General features: G+C 35.1%; 2 protein-coding genes and 1 long non-coding RNA gene across 4 annotated transcripts; 1 reads left to right on the plus strand and 2 right to left on the minus strand.

Annotated features, from left to right (window-relative positions):
• Positions 1-792: 792 nt before the first annotated feature.
• On the minus strand, positions 793-11,950 carry LOC128192849 (large proline-rich protein BAG6-like). Of its 2 annotated transcripts, none has more exons than XM_052865846.1 (25): positions 11,831-11,950; positions 11,134-11,214; positions 10,906-10,947; positions 10,724-10,799; positions 10,314-10,492; positions 9,167-9,238; positions 8,844-8,972; positions 8,116-8,423; positions 7,854-7,977; positions 7,549-7,746; positions 7,333-7,428; positions 6,882-7,071; positions 6,661-6,753; positions 6,122-6,507; positions 5,774-5,961; positions 5,398-5,558; positions 4,847-5,046; positions 4,394-4,658; positions 3,974-4,197; positions 3,220-3,319; positions 2,998-3,128; positions 2,410-2,643; positions 2,011-2,175; positions 1,790-1,897; positions 793-1,687 (listed from the first exon to the last, which is right to left on the minus strand). In XM_052865846.1, the coding sequence occupies exons 2-25, from the start codon at positions 11,194-11,196 to the stop codon at positions 1,418-1,420; spliced, it is 4,002 nt and encodes a 1,333-aa protein (XP_052721806.1). In that variant the 5' UTR covers positions 11,197-11,214; positions 11,831-11,950; the 3' UTR covers positions 793-1,417. The 2 variants fall into 2 exon arrangements, with proteins under 2 accessions (XP_052721806.1, XP_052721805.1); XM_052865845.1 differs by having other exon boundaries at positions 2,011-2,178.
• Positions 11,951-12,093: 143 nt separating this feature from the next.
• Positions 12,094-22,488, plus strand: LOC128192850 (endothelial differentiation-related factor 1-like). Its single transcript, XM_052865847.1, has 5 exons — positions 12,094-12,279; positions 18,288-18,339; positions 18,508-18,668; positions 21,690-21,783; positions 22,009-22,488. Exons 1-5 carry the CDS (start codon positions 12,202-12,204, stop codon positions 22,059-22,061), a joined length of 438 nt encoding a protein of 145 aa, XP_052721807.1. The 5' UTR covers positions 12,094-12,201; the 3' UTR covers positions 22,062-22,488.
• Positions 15,725-17,830, minus strand: LOC128192851 (uncharacterized). Its single transcript, XR_008244568.1, has 2 exons — positions 16,226-17,830; positions 15,725-16,186 (listed from the first exon to the last, which is right to left on the minus strand). It is a non-coding gene; the product is annotated as an uncharacterized LOC128192851 (long non-coding RNA).
• Positions 22,489-23,157: the final 669 nt, after the last annotated feature.

The raw sequence follows: 23,157 nt of genomic DNA on the forward strand, positions 1-23,157 counted from the left end.
GTATTTTCCCCGATGTATCTACCTTTTATGAAACCAGATTGTGTATTTGAAATAATAATGTCCATAACTTGTTTGATTCTAAAACTTAGGCAACCAGATATGATCTTGTAGAAAACATTTAAAAGGGTTATTGGTCGCCAGTTCTTTAGAAACTGTCTTGGTTTGTCCCCTTTTGGCAAACATGAAATTATTCCAAGTCTTTGAGAGATAGGAAACTCTTCTTTAAGAAAAATACAGTTAATAGCTCTAACAACATAATTTCTAATATCACTCCTAAAAATTTTTTAAAAATTCTGCAGTATACCCATCACTACCAGGAGACTTATTATTCTTCATGTGCTTTAATACGTTAAGAACTTCTCCTTCCTCAATGTCTTTCTCCAGACCTTTGGACGTATTTGTATCTATTTTAGGAGTATTAGAATTCAAGAACATTTCTTCTAAATTTATATTAACTAAACTTGAATCTGCACTTTTACACAGAATTTCATAATATGTCATAACTTCATCTAAAATTTCTTTTTGTTCATATATAGTGCCAGTATCCTCTAATTCAATTTTTTTATTTAAATAATTCCTAGATTCTAAATTACAAAAATATTTTGATGGTTTTTCACCCTCCTCTATCCAGCGAGCTCGGGACCTTATCATGTGGCCTAGTAATTTTTCTTTTCTAATACTCTCAATTTCCTTTTTTTTTTTCATCTATTTAAATCAATGAAAGCATCTGATTCTAAATCCTCAATTTTTTGCAATAGTGTTTTTTTTTAAATTAGATAGATAAATTAGATAAACTTATCAAACCTTATTTTATTTTTATAAGATTGTACAGACATGGTGCATTGTATACATTTACTGTAAGGACTGTTGTACAATGAAATGCATCACGTCACAAAAGAATTTTCCACAAACATGTTTCTTGTTATATCTACATGTATTTGATACATTTACAACAACACAAATTATGAAGTGTTCAAGTTTTTATGTTACATTGTATTACAATTACAATGTTTCTTAAAATAAATAAAATGCATTTCACAGTCTGTGTATTTCATGAATTTAAACATTTCAAGCTTACACATTACAAAATTTAAAAATGTCACATGTACATTACAAAACAACAAGTAAATAACATAGTTGTCATTTTGAATGACAAAAAATTATTTTAATTAAAAAGAGCAGAATCTTAGGTCAGCAATATTGTCTATATTCAAGCTGCCAACACACAAACACATTTGTACATCTGTTTAACCAACAGTGTCTTGTCATTGAAGACAGATTTAAAGATGAAATACTGATATATTTCGCCATATATAAAAAAAAAATTGTCCAGCCGAAATAGAATTTTTTGCCACAAACTTCTCAACTGATAAAATTATCTGTCTTGCTAAAATGGTATTTTGCATAACAAACGCCACTACTTATTTTCATCTTCATCAACAAAGGCTTGTGTATTGGGGAATCTGTCTTTCTTATAGTCTTTATCATGAGCCACTCTGTGGGCAATGGTATTGTTGACCTGTTGTTCATACGCTGACTGGAGCTCGGTGTTGGTGCTGGCTTCTGCCCTCAGGTTCTCCATACTGCTGATGGGCTCCACCCCCGCCGCCCTCACTGCTCGACTCAGCTGATCTGTCAGGGACAGTGATGTATTGGCAAGATCTCCAGGTCTGTCTTGTGTCATCAGCTACAGTAAATAATTAATATCGGATTATAAACTCAGGTTTTCCTATAGATCACTTTACATCTTTTTCCTAAAAGCTAAAGAGCTAATGTTGGTACAACTTACTCGTCTTCGTTTTGGAGGCATTCCATCTAGGTAGGCGTCACTGAAGGGAGGCTGGTGTCGCTGTTGTTTCTGCTTTTGAACATCTCCATTAATAACTGGAACCCACTCCTGTCATGTCATATAAAATGCAATCATGCATAACTTTCTTTTTCTTCCAAATAATGAATATATATCTTGGTAAGATTCTATTGAAAAGGGACCATATAACAACCAATACATACCTCGGGGATTTCCTTCTCCCAGCCCTCGGCACCAACAGCCGCCCCTGCGGGTTCTGGTTTGAGAGCAGTATCTGGCTTTAAGCCATTGGAGTTGTTTCCATTTACCATTCTGCTAGTGCTAGGCTGGGCTGCTGCCTCTGCTGCTTTTGAGGATTCTACCTCCATCTGCTACCAAACAATATTGACATTAGAGTTGATTTTGATAGGCTGCTAAATTCTGATCTTTTGACACAGAAGCCAGACAAACTCTCTCTCCTCTCTCTCTCTCGATACGTAGATGTACCGGTAGATCTTGAACAAACCATCTCTTTTTCCACTGGCTAGGGAAAATCACTGATCTCTCTCTTATTCTCTCTCCAGATGTACAATGTTCTCTCATATACATGTATATAAACAAACCTTCATCTCCCTCTCCTCTGGCTGTGAGGCACCTGGAGAAGTGGTGTCCATGGGAGATGGTTTTGGGGCCACCTCTGGTTTTTTCTTGTCTTTCTTGTCTTTTTTCAGGACTAGGTATGTAGTCATCTCAGCTTCTGTCACTGTGATGGTGGGCAAGAACTGATCAAGCTGTTGTGTCGTCACGCTGATCATCCACTGCTGAATCATGGGATTGACCCCACGAGTGATGTATTGCTGGAGATAACATACAGATGCTTATATATATTTTTTATGCAAAGAGTAGAATGTCTAACTCTATTCACAATAATCCTTGTGCATGGATGTTTATTAAATTACAATCGGAATGATATAATGAATGTGAATGTACATGTACAAAGTTTTCAGTTGATTCAATCTTTGCAACATGTTCATTTATTTAATGTATTATTCTAAGCTCTGTTGTATATACTGGTATACAGTACACTTAATTTAGTGTGCACTGTAACTGTGTGAAAAGTACATGTACTTAATAAGCTTTGGTATCAAAGGATGTACATGTACATCAAGAGTTATGCCAGATTACTGAATTAAATAGTAAGTTAAACCTACCAATCGATTATGTATGAGAGACTGGAGACCAGACATGCCTCCAACAAGACAGTGTCGGGTCAGGACAATCAGCAGAGACAGGGCCACTCTTATCCTGTTGTACAACTCCTGGCCAAAACCTCCATCCGACTCTGTCAACAGGCAATTCCCATCATTAAAAAAATTTACAATGAATTCTGCACATCAAAAGCATTTTCATTTAAAACAAACTTTAAGTAATACCTGCTCTCATAATAAAGGTTATGATGCTTATCAACTGAGCACGGAAAAAGTTATTCCAGGTCTCCACTAAATCAATGTGAGGCTTCACTTCTGAGACACTCTGAATACAAAGATGTCATACATATACATTTACTTATGTAACCACTCAAAAGATCATTCCTTGCAATATTTAATGTATCCTACATTCAAAGAAAAGTGCACAATATGTTTAAAGGGACATGGTCATGATTTCTGTCAAATTTTATTTTTCTGTTTTTATTACTTACAATGATTTAGAATGCATTTCTAATGATCAAATGAAATATGAGAGTCAGTCGTAGAATTATAAGCCAGATACAGGACTCACAATTCTTTCTCATGTAAACAAGGCTTGTGCCCTGCTTTTGTTTACAATTTACAAGTAAAAATCTTTTTCAAGCTGATTTGTCTAACATTTTAAGGATAGAGAAAGAGTTTCTAAGGTTTAACACATAATTTATGTCTAAAACTGGAATTTTCAACTCAACATTCAAAATGTAAACAAGAGATTTGTTTACATAGCAAAGAATTCTAAGCTCTGTAACTCGCTTACAACTCAACGAATGACACTCAAATTTTGGTTGCCTGTCAAAAATGCCTTTCTAAAGCATTGTAAACATTAAAATTTGAAAAAATAATTTTTGTCCAAAAACTTGGCCATGCCCCGTTAAACTCTTTCTATAAAACATACCAACATTAAGTAGTAGTATTATAAGTTTTTCAGTTTATATCTTACAGCAGTTTCTGTGAGTTCCTCTTGCATGTCATTAACCAGTGTGTCGACAGCCTGTACAATGTTCTCAGCACTGGCCTCTCGCCCATTCAATATTCCGTCCCTCAAGAACTGTTGTAAGGGCCTCCTTAGCTGATCCAGAGGCTGTCCTGACCCATAAAACACTTGGATCAAGTTCGGAAAGGTCAAGTGGTTGGCCGCCACATTGAAAACATCATGAATGAAACCTGGAAAAATAAAAACAGTTCAAAGACAATATATTTATACCCTCTAATGAAGACGAACAAAACTCTGCTCTGCATATCCAAATCAAGTTCATTTATTTTATTTACAGTTTTGTTTTCCTCATGCTTTCGAAAACACACTAATAAAACATATCGATAAAAGAAAAGTTAGGTTTAAGGTTTTCGTCAGAACACTTACCCTCCCCGGGAACAATTTGATGACTCTCCCCTAGGCCTGACAAGAAGTTGGCAATGGTCTCTGGAGGACCCTGTCCAAGAGCTGTTCTAGTCACGATTCCACTAATTCCCTGAACCAAAGATGCGAACACATCATCAGTCATGACTGGCTCAGTGCTGGAGGATGTGGAGGAGGAGGAAGTACTGCTACTTGTGGTGGTGGTGGATGATCCAGCAGGGGTGGATGCTGTGGTATTGGGGGTGGATGTGGATCCAGATTGCTGCTGCTGTATTAGCAAGGAAGGAAAATGTACATGTCAAGTACACCTCTTTCTTTAAAGCTCACATTTACATGAATACATGCTAAAGCTTTTTAAATGAACCAACATTGTGAAGTACATGTACATAGTACTTGGCAAAAGCAGGTAGTTCACATTATAAGAATGAATTGTGCTTGTTTATAATTAGAACTTACAGCTCCTGACAACATGGTTCTCAGCATCTGTACAAACATGGGTTCCCCCTGCTGTCCGTCGGTTGGCTGACCACCTGCTGGGGTCCCTGTGTTACCTGGGGGCTGTGATGCAGGTCTGAGTCTGTTACCCTGGGGAGGGGTGGTTCCTGCTGTAGGGGGGTTGACAGGGCCACCGGGTCTGAACCTTCCTTGTGCTCCTCCTGAAACAACAGACATCATGTACATGCATCATTGTCCAAATACCCCAAAAAACACCATGAACTGTTTTATACTTCTACATGTAAATATACATTTCTTTTGTATAAATGTTACACTGGTCTAAATTAAGCTTTTTATAAAATATAAACTACATCTTCCCGAGATTTCATAAATTTTAAGCAAAAATTCTTAGATGAATGCAGTTGTGCATTTTCAAATTACAGTGGCTCATACTAAAATATGATTATAGGTTATTTATTGGCATATAGAGAATGGTATTAATAATGAGCACTTTGGTGTAATGAAAATTGAGGAACAAGTAGCCATAATGATTATGAATATAGACAACAAACCCATCAAATTTCCAATTAAATTCCCTATCTGTCCTGGACCAAACATTCCTGGAAGTGGCATTCCAGGAATACTTCCCATCTGTATGGAGACACCCGCAGGAATTCCGGGCCCGCCCGGAAATGATGCAAACTGAAAGTTTGGAATTGGGCCTGTTGTTGAACTATCAAAATACATGTTTAATGAATTAATCACATCTCAGATCCATGTAAGAATTTTTGATGCACAGGTAAATTGTACATCTTTAAATCTCACATCAACTAGATATACAGGGACTGAAACTTATGTACTGATTACCACCACAAATATTGACTATTAATAAAATTGATTTCTAATTTTTCCCACATTAACCCTATGCAACAGTGAAGCTACAGATACCTTGAAGTGGATGTTGGGTTGGTTGTTGTAGAGGCAGTAGGGCGGACTGTTGGTGTTGACCCCATGGCAGATGCTGTATTGGTGGTTCGTGAGGCACCGGCTGGCCCCGTGGCTCTGGGCCCACTTTGCTGGGTGTGTAACTGACCCATGACATTTGCCATTAAGTTTGGCATATTTGGCATGCTTATCTAAAGTCAATGGAATATTTACAGATAAATTTTCACCATAACAAACATGTATTATTTACCATACTTAGTACATACACATAATACAACGCATATATTTTAAACAAAACTTATACAGACAAGTAAATAGATTTCATATTGAATTCACATTTGAGAGAAATACCTCTACTTGCGCTCCTTGGCTGGCAGCATTTCTCACTTGTTGTCTCAGGAAATGTCTTGATGAACAAGGTAAGTATGGGTCTACACCCCGCATTCCTCCCATCCCAGGCATACCAGACATACCATGGAGTCCCGGGGGAATTCCACCAGGTAAGCCTGGCATCATAAACGCTGCAGCACGAGGACGAGTCTGGGTGCCAGAGGTGTTTGAAACAGTGGCTGCAGTCTGTGTCTCTGTAGAGTTTGTTGGCCCTGTGCCAGTTTGGGTAGAACTTGAATTGATTGTTGTTGTATTGCTAGGGGTAGTTGAAGAAAGGGTAGGCATGGTACCTTCAGCAAAGGTCCTACTTCCTCCTGGAACATTTGCTTGAATTCTGCCAGATGGGTCTTCAATAAAGAGAAAATTAAAATAATTATTACAATTTATTCTGGGATCTTGTGTCCCATAGAGGGATAATGTCAGAAATGGTTCATGTAGTACAATCTAGTTATAAAGTGCTGATGTGTTTCATTACAATAATATATGTGTAAACTGAGTACCTATGTGTCCCATGACTACAGAGGATACTATGTTCTGTATCAGATCTGGAGGGATGGCTGGGATGTTGCCATTGGTAGAGGGGGCAGTAGATACTGGAATGAAAGGGGTCACAAGTGAGGAAATAAGCATGTGATAGATACATGTTCAGAGGAATCCATCTCTGTGCTGCCAGCTAGAACATGTGCTATTAATTTATTTTTTGAAACAAAGAAAAACTTACCATGTACAGATCCTGGTGGCATATCTCTCTCTGTAGGAATAACATGAGCCGAAATTTCTGTCACCGAATCTGGACCCATGTCAAACATCTGGAACAGAGGCTCCGAGCCCTCGGGTGGAATTCCTGTGGCTCCTGACGAGAAAGTAGGTCCAGTGCTGGTACCAGCAGACTGGGTACTTGTTCTCTCTGTCTGCAAAAGGCAAAGAGACACTTTTTTAAAAAATCAACTGTTTATCCAATGTTCTTTGCACAATAATTTCCAACCTAGTTTTTTATTTGAAATTTATATGGAATTCATGTGTAACCTATTAATTCTTTATTGTTAAATCACAACAGGGCTTTAGTTGTTAATCTCAGATATCTAAAAATATACATGTACTAAATGACTCATAACAGTAAATGCACATGTATCCCAATGCTGAATGTCTATATCAGAAAACGTTTTGAGTACCTGTGATCCAGAAGTGTTTGTAGGAGGAGTGGGGGTGGATGTAGAAGTTGATGTAGTCGTCGGCATAGGTTGATTTGGCCTTCTTGGTCGAGGTGACTGTAAAATTCAGAGCAAACAATTATACATACACTGTATAAAATTTCTAAAAACTGTACTGTGTCTTCATTTCTTTAAATCAGTCGTTGGGAAACAAAATCGGTAATTTAGCTCACTTACAGCATTGATGTGAACTGGTATAGTTTGTTGGTGTATTAGTGTTGTCTGTACGGGAGGGGAGACAAATGCTGCATACAGGTGTCTTGGACGTGGCTGATTCAGATCTATCATTAAGTCACTCAAGTTGTGGTAACAATGACCTATTGCATGACTTATTTCTCCCACCAAATTACAGAGCTGTGTGTTCTCTTGTAGTTCCTGTAAGAAATATCTCATCAGTGTTAAAGAAATTTGTAAATTCAAAGCAGTTGTATTGAATTTACATGATAAAATAGTACATGTTTAGAATAAAGTTTGTTTGAAACCTGTGCAGACAGTTCTGGATCATCCAAAAGAAGTTGTTGATATCTTTCAAGAAAAGGCTGAAACCTGCGATTTATTTCATGAACCTCATTCAGTACTTCTCCCAAGGCAGATATGCGTGGACGTCTGGAAAAAAAAGCCCCTAACAATAATTTGACCCATCACAATAATCATCTGTTGTATCTACCTGTATATTGGTATATAAAGTTGAGCAAGCAAAATGGTATCAAAAATCTTATTAAGGTAAAAATCAAATATTCTTACACCATCCTTGGTTGCTCTTGTGAAGTTCCATTCTGAGATGTGCCAGCTGCCCCTTGACTAGGCTGTTGTGATTGGCTATTGTTCTGGCCTGGTTCTTGTGATTGGCTATTACTCTGGCTTGGCTCTTGTGATTGGCTAGAGGTCTCTTCTGCCTGAGACTGTGATTGGCTGGGAGTCTGTGACTCATCACTTTCCATGGCAACATCACTGTTTTCCTCCCGTGCCTGTTGAGAAGTGTTACTTTGTGGGGGTGACGCACTGCTACTTTCCATTGGTGATGAAGATTCTTCGTTTCCTCTCTGTCGATTCTGAAAAATGCAATATAAAAATATTATGTCAAAGTTAAATACTTCAGGAAGATACAAGCAGCAGTTTTTTTTTATACATGTACCTTCAATTGTTAAATGAGTATATTTTGGGTTCATACACTTCATTGTATGATGAACAAAAGCCACATACAGAATACTGTACTGAAAGCCATAAATATTTATATTTATATATTAATTCATAGTGATAAAAATGTAGAACTACAACTGTATGCTAAAATAGTTTTTTTGAAATATGTCTCAAGCATATCTTTAAATTATCGTCAACTAGACAGGCCCAGGATTGGCAAGAGTGGAGGAAATTTGCTGCTGCCCTACACATCATGGTGTGTAAATTAAGGATGATGATGATGATGATGATGATGATGATTATTCTCTCTTGGTATATTATACTACATATACCTCTAGTAATTGCAGGTTTTCACGAGCCACTCTCAACATCTGTCTGGCCTGATTTATCCTCTGTTGTGATTCACTTTCCACTTGTCCTTGACCCAGGTGTATGTGTACATCTACAGATGACCCATCATTCTGAAGAAAAGTATCACATAACACATACATTACCAAGTAACTGAATACTGAAAATTGCTTGGCAGGAACATCTGTGTTATTTTGTTTTTAAAGGTTTTTCATGTCCAACTATGTGAATAAACTTGGTTAAATTTGTTTCTATAAATTCAATAATATTTACTTGATCTATTATTTATCTCTCAAATCTCACTTACAGAAGTGCGTGTTGATACTCTTGCATTTCTTCCCATCTCTCCCATGCCACTTATAGCATCCTGTACTATATTCTGTAAGAATGTCCAATTTAAAATTTCAATCCAGTTGTTTATCTTCATTATTTTTCCATAAATAATATATAGTCAATTTCCCTACGCTAATCACAGTCAATGATAATGACAAGTTCAATACTTGCTTCAGATTTAATGAACTTGTAAATGATGCATCAGTTTTCAATTACTTTAAAGAAATAGTACCGAGATGGTTACAACAATAGCTATTTGTGAAAAAAATCAGGTTGAGCCAAGTTTGTCTGTATGTTTGATAGCAACTGTCTGACTGTTCAATTAATTTATGACAAGATGGATAAAGTTGTACAGTAGAGAAAAATTTTCTGCAGAAGCAGTATACGATAAAATGATTAGTGCATATTACAATGTAGTTATATAGCACTGAATCATAATTTTCTTAAGTATACAGTCTCATAACTGGAGCGGTGTGTGCATAAAAATTGAGAAACGCGCATTAGCGCGTTATGAAAATTTGTACCCACACATAGCTGCAGTTGTGCGACTGTATACTTAAAAAAATCATGATTTAATGCTTATATTTACATTTTATTTAGCTTCCAGCCTTGTCCGCAAATGTGATTTATACCTTAAAATTCCTATCTTATCCAAAGGGTAAGTTAGTATTAATGGAAGAGCCACTGTAATAGCCACAAGCGTGAACTTTGATTTTCGCTTGTGACGTTGCACTTTACAGCATTCAACGTTTGTGACGTCATAATAAAACTCCGTCATTTTAACCTTTGAGTACCCAGTGATTAGTTATTGCATTTAGAGGCATTCAAAGATCACAAAATTTAGTGGAAAAACACAGTAGACTGTAAATATAATGTTTTGAATTTCAAATACAGAAAAGTACCAAAGTATTCACTTATGGTAAATAACATGGATATATATATATATACATATGAGTGACTTTAAAATCTCAACACTTGCTGGTATGAAGATACATGGATCTTCTTCGCTCTATCCATTAATAAAAGGGGTTATTCATATACACATTGTATATACATGTACGGACACTATAGAATGTACAGCAATCTGTACCTTCACAAACAAATGGACCTAATAGACTCACCTGGATTTCATCAGCATCAACTGAATCTGAGGGCACAGAGACAGATCCAATGACAAAACTGTTTACATCCCGTGGAGCAGAGGGGCGTGTTGTAGGTGTGGCACCTCCTGGGGTGGAGCTTGGGGGACGGGCAGTGGGAGGAAGTCTGTGGACCACATGTATGACTTTTCCATGAACATCTTAAACAAAATTTGCCTTCTGTTTAGAGTTAATCATAATATCAGTCTCTCAGTTCTTTGATGATAATAATATTACTCAAATTATGCACAATTTGTAAATACCTCTATAGGTAAATTATACACACATACATGTACATGCATATTGTGTGAAATATAATAGAGATATGTGTTTAATCCGCATTAAATAGAGAATAAAAATAGTATTGAGAAAATGAATCAAGATTAACTTACTATAATCTTTGAGAAGCTTTTCATCCTGCATTACTCTTCCTTGAAAAATCAGCCTTTGTGTGTCAGCAGAAATATTCTGATAAAAATGATATAATACAGATAAAACCTGCTTTATGCATTAAATCCTTTCCATGTTTAGTATTAACGAAACCAAACTTTAAGAATATTGAAACAATACTTACGATGGAATCAGCTATTTTCTCTTTAAACTGGCGGACAGTCATCTAATTTATATAAAAAGATATTTTAACAGTCATCACATTTTGTCAACGATAAATTGATCATAATGATCATCGGAAAAAATATTTTCAATAAGTTATAAACAACAATTCTTTTTATGTCTCTCTGAACAAAATATTTATTAGTCTTGTAACTTTTTATTCTTTCATCATCTCTTTTTAATAACTTACCTCTTCTTCAACACTGAAACTCTTATTTTGAGAGTCCAGTGTCTTCACTGTTACATCTATCATTCTGAATTCTTTTGTATCCTAAAATAGAGCATTTATGTAAAATGGCAATATACCAAATATATCTCTCAACCCCCACTTAACTAAATAAATATATGCATTGTACCCAACTTTGTGATTGAATGATATATTTTTGAAATGACAAATTATCTCAAAAACAACTTTTGGTTTTATGATTACCAAAATAGTTCGGTCAAGGAAGTATTTCAAATAAAACAAATATGTTGTAGAAGGGTATAAAGGTCAGGAAAACACTAAATACAAAACACGGTTAAGGAAGAGAGTTTATGAAAAATGGAAATACTGTTGTCTTTTTCTTGAACATGTTGAAAAAAAAATTTCAGTAAAAAACATAGGGACATATGTACATGGTTTCAATAGAGACAATACAGTTTTCTGTTTATACAATTAGGAATGAATATGTGTCTATGATTCTATAACAATTTGCATAAACAAGATATTTGCTAAAACAAATAAAAATACATGTATTGAGCTTTTCAGGGCAAGTAACAGTCAGTTTAATTGATCATAGATTCTTATCCTGTCACAAAGGCGCGTTGTTTTTCTCTCAGAAAGCCCTATGCAAATCACCAAATAAAACTTTTAAAACTGGAAGTTTCGGTTCTATTTTCTTTACCTGCTATTTACTTAGTTGTTTGCTGTTCACGGGTCTAAAAGTGAAACAAATGGAAAATCTTGTGCTGAGTCAAATTACAGTGGTGGATATTGCAAGTTTAATGGTTGTCGTAAAATTTCATTTACTGATAAAAGTAAATAAATATGTGAAGCAGGTTCCTAACTTATCTTTGGTTCGAAAGTATTGATATCTTCGAAATAATGGGGCATATCATACTAGATATTTATATAAAAAAACGAATACCGGATGTGATCTTTTACGACACGTTCTAAATTTGGAAATTCTAATAACACGCCATTGCATGTAACGTTGTAACCGAGGTACCTTAAAAACGCTGTAATACTTTTAATTTTACATTATATTGGGAGAAAATGGCAACGGCAGACTGGGATGAAGTTACATATATAAGAAAGAAGCAACCAAAAGCCAGTCAACTGCGTTCTCAGCAGGTATCTCATCCGTCTTGTTGACAATGTAGTTTGATAAACAAAGTTCTAATTTCATATGGTGGTAACTTGACTGATCGTCATAGCCAAAAAAGTGTTTTAATTTTCTTCATTTTACACCACAAGTTTCATTTCAAACAAATATGTATGAAAATGAAGAAAAATAATCTAATGGGGTTGGGTTTTTTTTATTGTGTGTATGATTTTAAAAGAATACAAGATCTCGGTCACCTTGTTTACAGTTCAGTTACACAATCAGTAGCAAATCTGAAAGTTAGTGTTAAATCTAGGATTGGAAAAGGGCATGTTAAATATTAATGAAAAAAAGGGCACTTTTCTCCGCGGTAAATATTATAAAACCTTGAAAGGGGCACCTTTTTTTATGGTAATATTATAAATCATTAATCCTTGAAACAAGCGTATTATAAGGAAAATTATGCATCGTAATCAAGTGTGACCTCAAGATCTGTAATGAAACAAGATAATTAAACAATAAATGATTTGCTTTTGCATTCACATAAGTCTTATTCAATATTTTATTTTCTGAATCAATCTTTTTTTTTTCTTTCTTAAATTGATTTACATTCATTTATATCCCTTAGAACAGTCATGGCATTGGTCTGACTAGTTTTAAAGTATAATGCGTTAAAAATTCTTTATTTCATTTAGGCTTTATGTAATATGTGAACTTAAACATATCTGTATCCAGTAATGAATAATGGTGAAACGATTGTCGCCGACGATCGATTGTCGATCGTTTATGGGCTGCCGATTCCGATTATCGATTACGAATTTTATGATCGATTGTCGCCACAATAAACATCAATCTCTCACCAGAGGGCGTATTACGCTGTGCTTGAAGCTTGCGGAACGCGCCCTCTGGTGAGAGATTGAATAAACATGTGTTAGAGTAAAACGAAACAAACACGTACGCATTAATAATACGATGGTAGTCATGATACAATTGAAAACGAAACAAGAGAAAATGGCGTCCGAGGTCGACGAAGAGATAAATAACAACGAGTTGGAAATATTTCCCAACCCGGGGAAGGCAAAATCTGATGTGTGGAAGTTCCTTAACTTTCTCAAAAAGACGGATGTCCACCGATAAAAGCTAATTTGGACATGACTACGGCGATTTGCCGAGTATGATAGTTTATTTTTAATGGAAAAAAATGTTTCTCTTTTCGAAGTCCTTTATTGTTATTTTTTGTTATTAATGCAATAGAGAGTTGTCTTGAAATGTTGAGATTAAACTCAAATTACTTAATATGTGTTGTCCTTAGTTTGTTCTATGCATAAAAAATGCTAAACAGAAATTGAATTTTGTGAATAATTTATTTACTGATTATTTCGATCATTGATCGATTATGCTTCTCCAATTTTAACCGATTATCGATTTTAAAATTTTCCGATTATTCAACACTAGTAATGAATCATAGGACATGTATAATGTAGACAATATTATCTTTTGAGAAGTGGACAGGCATAGCATTGATGCAGGCTATGCCTGTCCACTTCTCAGTCAAGAGAATATGTAGACAAATAATGGCAAAATTATTAAACCCTTTTTACCACACAAATTTGGATATTTGTTGTTTTAAGCTTTTTAAAAATCAATCTGCATTAAAATCTGCATAACAATCTTTATTATGAATTAAATTTCTGCATCCTTCAAGAAGAAGAGTTATGTTTTTTGGGAAACAGAGAAAATTCTGGTTAATCTGACGATTGTTTAAAAGCTTATAAAAGAATCGCCCATTTATACAGGACAGCTGTGTATACCCCCTCAGCTTGGGCCTCTCTAGTTTACCTGTATCGTCTATTGTCTCAGGTCACCCGTGCGTGAAGTCCAGCGAGTGTTGGTTTAACTTTGCAATCAAAACAGAGGCTAGGGCAATGGTGGTTTTGAATTAAATTTACTTTCAATAAAAAGGGCATCACTTTTATTTATTATTAAAAGGGCATGGCGCTGATAAAATGGGGCATGGCGCCGCGCCACACTAGTTCGCTTAAGATTTAACACTAGAAAGTGTTAGATATAGAATATCACACTGTTGTTTTGATCTCGTTCCTGGTATCAGCCCAAGCGGTTGGTATCGGCCCAAGCCCGAAATGCACGTGTCGATACCATCCAAGGGCTGATACCAGGGACGAGATCAAAACAACAGTGTGATGTTGTTTTAATTATATCATATATCTAAAATCAAAGACTTTTATTCAAATTACAAATAAGGAATATAATGTAACATGAAGAAGCTATATAGATTTTTTTCAGATTTACAAAACTTGTTCTTTTTTTTCCTTTTTATATGTGTTAAAAATTGTAAGAGTTGCTGGACTTTGTTGACAAACGATTGTTATTTGAAATACAGTAGAAGGGAGTCTGTCGTCTGAAATGAAGCACTATCTTCTAGGTTTCAAATTATCGAGAGAGAAACTTCAATCCTACGCATCTTCGTAATGAGTCAAATTCTTTCACTGGGATTTCGTAAGTTTCCTGTCAGATTCCATTCATAAAAATCCATAAGTTGGTATAGCAAGTTGTTTGAGAACATTCATAAGAACGTCCATTACTTCAACCACTTAATTTTTACAGTCTAATCTCTGATTTTCTAAGTTTAAGTCTCGTTCCATCCTTCTCTATATCCTCCATAATTTAAATGTTGATTGATATTAAATAAAGTGTGCTATTGTTTTAAATACACAACCGTTGTGTAGGTTACCTCCCCTTACTTAGATACATATCACTCTTTGGCACTATTTTTGAATTATTATTTTTCAAATTTTGGCAAGAAATAAAAATATTCAGACGTGTAAGGTGATGCTAAGTATTATTTATTCATTATTCTATCGTTATTTCACAAACTAGTCTAGAGATATATATGGGAATTATCGATTTAAAATTTGAGGGCAATACACCCCCAGGCTGAGACAGAGAAATATCAGCCCCGAGGGCAATACAGCCCGGGCTGATACACTACTAGGTACATGTATATGATATACAACTTGTACATGTTATGGCCTACACGAAATGTTCTGTCGACAGGCACATATCATTTTTGAAAGTGTGTTTGGGGTGGGAGGGGGTTGGGCAAACAATTTATGTTAAGTTTCCCTATAATTTTCAACACTGTTCCAAAATTGTTTTGGGGGGGGGGGCAGTTTGTTAAAAAAAATTAGGTAAAAATAAGAAAGCTGCTTAAAAAAAAAAATGCTATGTGCATGATGAACAAAATGATAATGTCCTACGGACCTTAGTTTGAAAAATATGTATCTTTATGGCAAATGGCAGTAATTGGTATCAGGGTTGTCTCTAAGACCCGGGAGGCGGGGAATTCCCCCGCCTAAAGTGACGTAATTACCGGGCTATTATTGCATTAAAAACACAATCTAGCTATAAGCTAGACCTTCAGATCCCCTCCTACTTTTTTATTTCTCCCTTCTACTTCAATTTTTAGAGACAACCCTGCTGGTATCCATTTCATTTTATTGCAAACTGATTTCTTTCTCTGTATTTTAATTTCATTAATAGTACTGGTGTGCTACCAATTCTCCCCAATTACCATTAATGCCAATGCATTGTTACATCATTTTTGTCCCCCGCCGCAACGCGGAGCAGGGACATAGAAATGCCGGGCGTGCGTCCGTGTGTTCGTCCGTCACACTTTTTTGTAAGCGCTCTCATGCCTACAAATTTTGACAGATTTTCATTAAATTTATACCAAATGTTCATACCACTAATACTTTGGTCTGTTGAAGTTATGGGACTTTGACCACAATAATGACTCCGTTTTATCCAAAAATTGACCTTGTAAGCGCTCTCATGCCTACAAATTTTGACGGATTTACATGAAATTTATACCAAATGTTTATACCACTAATACCTTGGTCAAGTTCCTAAATCAGCCTTGGTTGATATTAGTATACTGCTTGACCGGCGGGGGACCCAGGAATTCTATTCTTGTTCATATAAAATTTTATGTGTTGATAAATTGACATATCAATGCACTGGTGAGAAATGGTCTTTGGTGAGAATTGGTCTCATTCCAGTATAGCTATTTGGTTTTATTTAGATTATTGAGTCGGCTTGCAAAGCGAGCGAGTCCTTGTTATCATAGCCGTTTCTGCAAAAATTTTGCACTACATTATTCATGCGCTAATGAAAATAGTGATGCATTAACCTCTTTTGTTTGCTTGATTTCCAATTTGGAATGGTTAACTTTTAAACAATCTTGATATATTTTTAAAGTTTTTCTTGATGTTTAAAAAATAAAACAAATCAAGGTAGTTTTTGTTCAATCGCAGCCCATGAATTCGACAACTTACACGGGGAAAAGCTTGTTCCATATTAAGCGTAAAATCTATTTTTAGAAAAACCCAGCTCGCGAAGCAAGAAGACCCTTGCTGTCATCGGATCTCTTGGAGTGGATTTTGAGCACAAACGTTAATTAATAATGTGCGATATAATGCAAATAGCTCCTATTTCTTTGTCATTAAAATATACTGGTCCTTTGTCTCTATCATACGATATTATGCATTGCCAGTCTATCATTGAAATGTCAACAGAACGTGTTAAATCAAAGTACTGAAAGTACTGACCCGAGTTGATGATTCAGGAATCAGACATTTATTGACCCTTTTCTGCTTTTAACACGCAGAATTTGAAATAATCATGAATTAAGTATAGAAGTATCTTATTATCACTGGCTACAACATATCAAAGATAAAAAAATCATGAATCGTGAAAGATAATTTTTAAGGCGTCGATCTAATGCTCGACAGCCTTCTAGCGATCGTCTGGATTGGCAATCGTCCAAATTCATGCACTGCACCGCCTTTTAAATGCGCATAAGAAACAAGTTCCTTAAAGTATTAAACGTATTACACGATTTTTATTCCATTTATTAAACTAAATTGTGTACAAAAAAACCTGCCTACCTGGTTATTGACAACTCATTGCATAAGTATAAATTTGCTTAATCAAGAAATGGCGGATGAATACAATCAGGTGTAAAAATTCACTAAATATTATTTTAGTTTATCGCTTACATTTTAATTGGAGAGCGTGCCCGATAGAAATAAAATTTGCAATGTAAATTTATTTGTTATCGGGCACGGTCTCCAAAATAAATGTAAGCGATAAACGTATCTAGTGATTTTGTTGCTAAAAATAAACACGATAATTTAGTTGGTCTGGTCGAGCATTTTAGATAGCACGTGTTGTGGATTTGTTTGTAAACAACCGTACCATAGGGAATCTGGTTTCAAACGGGAAATGAAATAAATAAAAGTATGTTTTATTATTATAATTGGGGACATACTGTTAATGTATTCAAATCATGAACCTGTGAAAATTGTTTAAAGAAAATGATTTATTTGATCTTTGAAATTTCTTCGAATTTTGTAACCATAATGAGTTATTGAATTGTAAAAGCACCAATACCTATTTTATAAGAAAATAAACTTATTTTTGTTTTTAAAGCAGCACAAAACATAATTCATATACTTCTCTATTCTATGTTTAAAATTATTTGATATACAACTATTAAATTAACAGAAATTCAAACTATTGATATCATTCTATATAAAAGAATTAAATGGCAGTTCGACGCCTTTGTGGCCATTCCGGCCTTTGATTTTAAATAAGTAGGATATCTAAATATTATTATCAGTACGTTATTTAATATGATAAAGCTGGTCTCATAAAGGTGATGTCTGCCACAATGAGCCCTGTAATCTTTGTTCACCTATGTTTATTTATTTACAAAAGACAGAATTTTTTTTAATGTATTACTAATAATGTAATAAAAACAAACACATAAAAACATTGACAACATGTTCACAGCGAGTTGACTCTTAGGCCCTTCAGGCCTCTGATTTTTACACAACTGTGAAAACAAGTGGCAATATAGGAAAATATAATACATGTATAAACATACACTTGTATATGAAAATTTTGTTACTCCTTCTTTTATAGAAAGCCATTAATCATTCCTCTCATATTTCAGGCTATTAACTCAGCCCAAAGACAAGGATTATCTGTAGAAACTACCAAGAAATGTAAGAATACATGTGTAAAACCCCTGTCAAAGTAATATTGGACTAGATTGTATAATATGTATTAAAGTTCAATGGAGTTGAAAACAATTTTGAGAGGTAAATTCTTGATATTTTTTCTACAACACAATGGAAATTATGTGTTGCAGTAAATCTGTAACTTGTTTGCAGATGACGGAGGCCATAATAGGCAACTTAAGGGAGACAAAAACACAGCCAAACTGGACCGTGAAACAGAAGAACTTCACCATGATACTGTGGGAATGGATGTGTCCAAACTGATCCAGTATGGGCGTAATCAGAAGAAGCTTTCTCAGAAGGATCTGGCCACGGTAAGCAAATATCATGCACATCAGTCTTTGTTGTGATAACTGTATACAGGGAAATATTTGCCCCCGTTTAATTTTTGCTCATTTTGCCCGCGTTGTCAGCGGGTTAATTCAAGACTGGACGAATTCCTATGTCTCGAATTATCTCTCTTTAAACATAACCTTGGGCAGGCGAATTCAAGATGGGTTGAAATCGTTTGCAAGTGAAGAAGGGTGAAAATAACACGGGGCAAAAGTTAGGCTAGAGTATCATCAGCTACCTCACAATACGATACAAGAGATTTTGCAGAATATATAATAGATCAAGTAAATATTATTGAATTAATAAAAGCAGATTTAACCAATTTTCTATACATACTGGCCAAAAGTAACCCTGTATTACAGTATGTTGATAAATTAGTAAGACAGCAGTAAACTTTTGGGAAGTGACAAACTGGCCACCAAAGGCAGGTGGTCTCTAATTGCAGGTTTCAAATTAATAAAGATGTCCGAGTGTATTCGTTGAAGTTGGTAAACAAAATTAAATTAAAATAATAAAAGTTTATTTTTGAGAGAATTATGAATTCTTTTTTAGCTCACCTGAACCGAAGGTTCAAGTGAGCTTTTCTGATCACCCGTTGTCCGTCGTCCGTCCGTCCGTCCGTCCGTCCGTCTGTCTGTCTGTCCGTCCGTCTGTAAACTTTTCACATTTTCAACTTCTTCTCAAAAACCACTGGGCCAAATTTAACCAAATTTAATACAAAGCATCCTTATGGAAAGGGGGTTATAAATTGTAAAAATAAAGGGCACAGCCCTTTTCAAAAGGGAGATAATTGCGAAACAGTAAGTATAGGGTGCATGTCTTTAAAAATCTTCTTCTCAAGAACCACTGCACCAGAAATGCCAATATTTACACAAAAAGCTTGTATATATAGTGAAGATTCTAAATTGTAAAAATCGTGACCCTCGGACCAAAACTGGGGCCCCAGGCGGGGTTCAAAGTTTAACATAGAAATACATAGGAAAATGTTTTAAAAATCTTCTTCTCAAGAACCACTGCACCAGAAATGCCAATATTTACACAAAAACTTGTATATATAGTGAAGATTCTAAATTGTAAAAATCATGACCCTCGGACCAAAACTGGGGCCCCAGGCGGGGTTCAAATTTAACATAGATATACCTTAGGAAAATGTTTAAAAAATCTTCTTCTCAAGAACCACTGCACCAGAAATGCCAATATTTACACAAAAGCTTGTATATATAGTGAAGATTCTAAATTGTAACAATCGTGACCCTTGGACCAAAACTGGGGCCCCAGGCGGGGTTCAAAGTTTAACATAGATATACCTTAGGAAAATGTTTAAACAATCTTCTTCTTAAGAACCACTGCACCAGAAATGCCAATATTTACACAAAAGCTTGTATGTATAATGAAGATTCTAAATTGTAGAAATCGTGACCCTCAAATCAAAACTGCAGCCCCAGGCGGGGTTCAAAGTTTAACATAGAACTACATATGAAAAATGTTTAAAAATTTTCTCCTCAAAAACCACTTCACCAAAAATGCCAATACATACACAAACGGTTGTATATATAGTGAAGATTGTAAAAATCGTGACCCCTGAATAAAAAGTGGGGCTCCAGTAGGGGTTTAGATTTTAACATATATAGGAAAATGTTTTAAAATCTTCTTCTCAAGAACTATAGTGCAACTGTTTGGGATATTACTATGCATACATGTACATCCTTAAATAATGTAGATTCAAAAAATTGTAACTCCCGGACAATTGATGGGCACCAAGAGGGGTTCAAAATTTAAACATTTTAAAAAACATAAAGGAAAAGTTTAAAAATTTTCTTCTCAAGAACTACAATGTTTTAGTTTGTGGAATTTCTATGCCTTCGCTCATGTAGATTCCTAATTGGTAAAATCGTGACCCCCGGACCAATACTGGGGCCCCAAGATGGGGTCAAAGTTTATTATAGAAATATAAAGGTAACGTTAAAATATCTTCTTCTCGAGAACTACAATGCCTCAATTTGTGAGATTACTATCATGCATACAACCTTGGATAATGAAGGTTCGACAGTTTTAAAATAGTGACCCTTGGACTAATACTAGGGACCCAAGATGGGTTTAAAGTTAAATGTAGAAGTACCGGTATATATGGCAAATGTTTAAAAATCTTCTTTTCGAGAACTACAATGCATCAATTTGTCAGATAACTACGTAAGCACCCTCAAATAGTGTAGATTCGAAATTATAAAAGATGTGACCTCAATCTAATACTGGGGCCCCAAGAGGTGTTCAAAGTTTAGCATAGAAATATAGAGGGAAAATGTTGAAAAATCTTTTTCTAGGGAACTATAATGCTTCAGCTTGTGAGATAACTATGCAAGCATCCTTAAATAATGTAGATTCAAAATAATTAAAACTTTAGCCCTGGACTAATACTGTGGCCCCAAGAGGGGTTCAAAGTTTAACATAGAAAGATATGTTGAAAATGTTTTTAAAAAGTTTTTCTCGAGAACTATAATGCTACAGTTTGTGAGATTATTATGCAAGGATCCTCAAATTGTGTAAACTCTAATGTAGTGGAACCAAGAGTTATCTTTCTTGATGTTCTGTACAGTCTGAGAGTTATTTCTCTTGAAGTGGAACTCTGCTACGTTCAGTTTTTCAGGTTGTGTACGTGCGGTCCTACCGCAGTGCTACACATTTTCATTCCTATGTTACTGTTTATGTTGTTTAAGCCAACCATAAACCTCGGACCATAACTGGGTCCCCAGAAAGGGGTTCAATGTTTAAAATAGAAAAAGCATATGCTACGAAATGTAATGTTACAAGGAACTGCTGTTCAGGTGAGCGATGTGGCCCATGGGCCTCTTGTTTTTCTTTTTTTTGTATAAATATTATACATGTAATAGTTTAGATGGTTTATCATAGTACATTAATTCTTTAGCACAAAATACAATTATGCTTAGTAATCATGATATTTTTGTTTGTTTCCCTATAAACAGCTTCTAATTTGTTTTATTTAGAAAATTAATGAAAAAACTCAAATCGTCACAGAATATGAGAATGGAAAGGCCATTCCTAACCAACAGGTGCTGGCCAAAATGGAGAGAATCCTTGGTGAGTAAAGTTCAAGTACATTTTAGATCCAATTTCAAATGTGTACATGTAGTATGTGTGTAAACTCTGATCAGGTAATCAATTTCAAGGTACTATTTTATCCACAGTTAGAACAAAAAAAAGAAAAATAAAATCCAGTCTGTATCCTTTGCAAGATTATGCACCATTATTATTTGTTCAATTTACTTAACATGCAAATAATAAGATTGTTTTGGTTTATTTTAGGCATAAAATTACGTGGCAAAGACAAAGGCCAACCGTTGGGGGGCCCCAAATAGTGAGGATATATTTCTGGGGCCCCTGCTATGGAGATGGAAGTGGTAGTTAACTGTCAGAGCAAAAGCAGAGTTATTCTCAAGTTTAATGGTTCTTTTTGTATTCATATGCTTCTTCACTGTTAACATTGCTAGCACACAGTCCAGGGAAAAGGAAATCAAAAGATCCAGGCCAAATTGCCACTCTGCAGTTTCTATTGTTCATAAACAAGGTTGATGGTTTATTTTAATATTACCAGTTGAGTTTTGAATTTTTTCCATTTTCGACGGTTTTATATGCATTGCGTTTAAATGCTTGGGTTGATGGGTTATTTCAGTATTCAAAATTACCACATCCAGTGTCTGTTTTGTAGCATTTATTTTCCATTTTACAATCGGACTTTGTTTAACATCTGTGTATTAATGAATGGAATAAACCTTTTGACATTTATTTGGTCTTTCTTTGTGATTCAAATTTTTATTGTATAGATTAGATTTCTTTTGGATTAAGGTCAGATGCAACCTATATTCAATTTTTGGGAGTTGATTTTTAATCAACTCTCCTATGCAGTCACTCGGACAAACCGAAAGTGAAACAGTGTTTGGACCTCAGCACAAATCATTGCTCCTGACAAGACTTAGTTCTTGAAAATAATTGATGAATTCGATTTGATGTATGCTAAAGCATTGTTTTTCAAGGAAACTTATTTACAAATACAAATGTACCTTAAAAATAGTCAGATTTTAAATAGTACGAACAATTTAAATATTTTTTGTAGTCGTATGTATTCCTACGCCAGAGTTCAATATAGTCTCGTTCAACTCGACGCTCGACTGTCTCCGTAAACCCTTGTCGGAGATTTACGGTGTCAGCCAAGCGTTTGGTTTAACGAGACTAGAGTTCAATATAAAATAATTGCTTGGATCCATACAATTTTCGAGAAATATTTCTACCACTGATACATAGTTTGATTGAATTAATTTTATCTTTAAATATTATTTAACATGATTCATATGGAGGATTCTCGACATTCTAGTCGAAAAAGTTCAAAAATTCATATTATAAAAATATGCGTACCTGGTAATTCAAATTAGAAACTACGTATACATGTACTTGTCA

Source organism: Crassostrea angulata, chromosome 7, assembly GCF_025612915.1.
Source record: "Crassostrea angulata isolate pt1a10 chromosome 7, ASM2561291v2, whole genome shotgun sequence".
Taxonomy (NCBI): Eukaryota; Metazoa; Mollusca; class Bivalvia; order Ostreida; family Ostreidae; genus Magallana; species Magallana angulata.

Bases quoted from the DNA above. Each gene is read 5' to 3' on its own strand.
- LOC128192850 (XM_052865847.1), top strand. From the start codon at position 12,202: ATGGCAACGGCAGACTGGGATGAAGTTACATATATAAGAAAGAAGCAA. The intron at 12,280-18,287 runs GTATCTCATCCG...CTCATATTTCAG, and splicing joins GTCAACTGCGTTCTCAGCAG to GCTATTAACTCAGCCCAAAG. The intron at 18,340-18,507 runs GTAAGAATACAT...ACTTGTTTGCAG, and splicing joins TGTAGAAACTACCAAGAAAT to ATGACGGAGGCCATAATAGG.
- LOC128192849 (XM_052865845.1), bottom strand. From the start codon at position 11,196: ATGATAGATGTAACAGTGAAGACACTGGACTCTCAAAATAAGAGTTTC. The intron at 6,754-6,881 runs GTAAGTTTTTCT...CTTTCATTCCAG, and splicing joins GCCACCAGGATCTGTACATG to TATCTACTGCCCCCTCTACC. The intron at 5,047-5,397 runs GTTTGTTGTCTA...CTGTTGTTTCAG, and splicing joins TTTAATTGGAAATTTGATGG to GAGGAGCACAAGGAAGGTTC.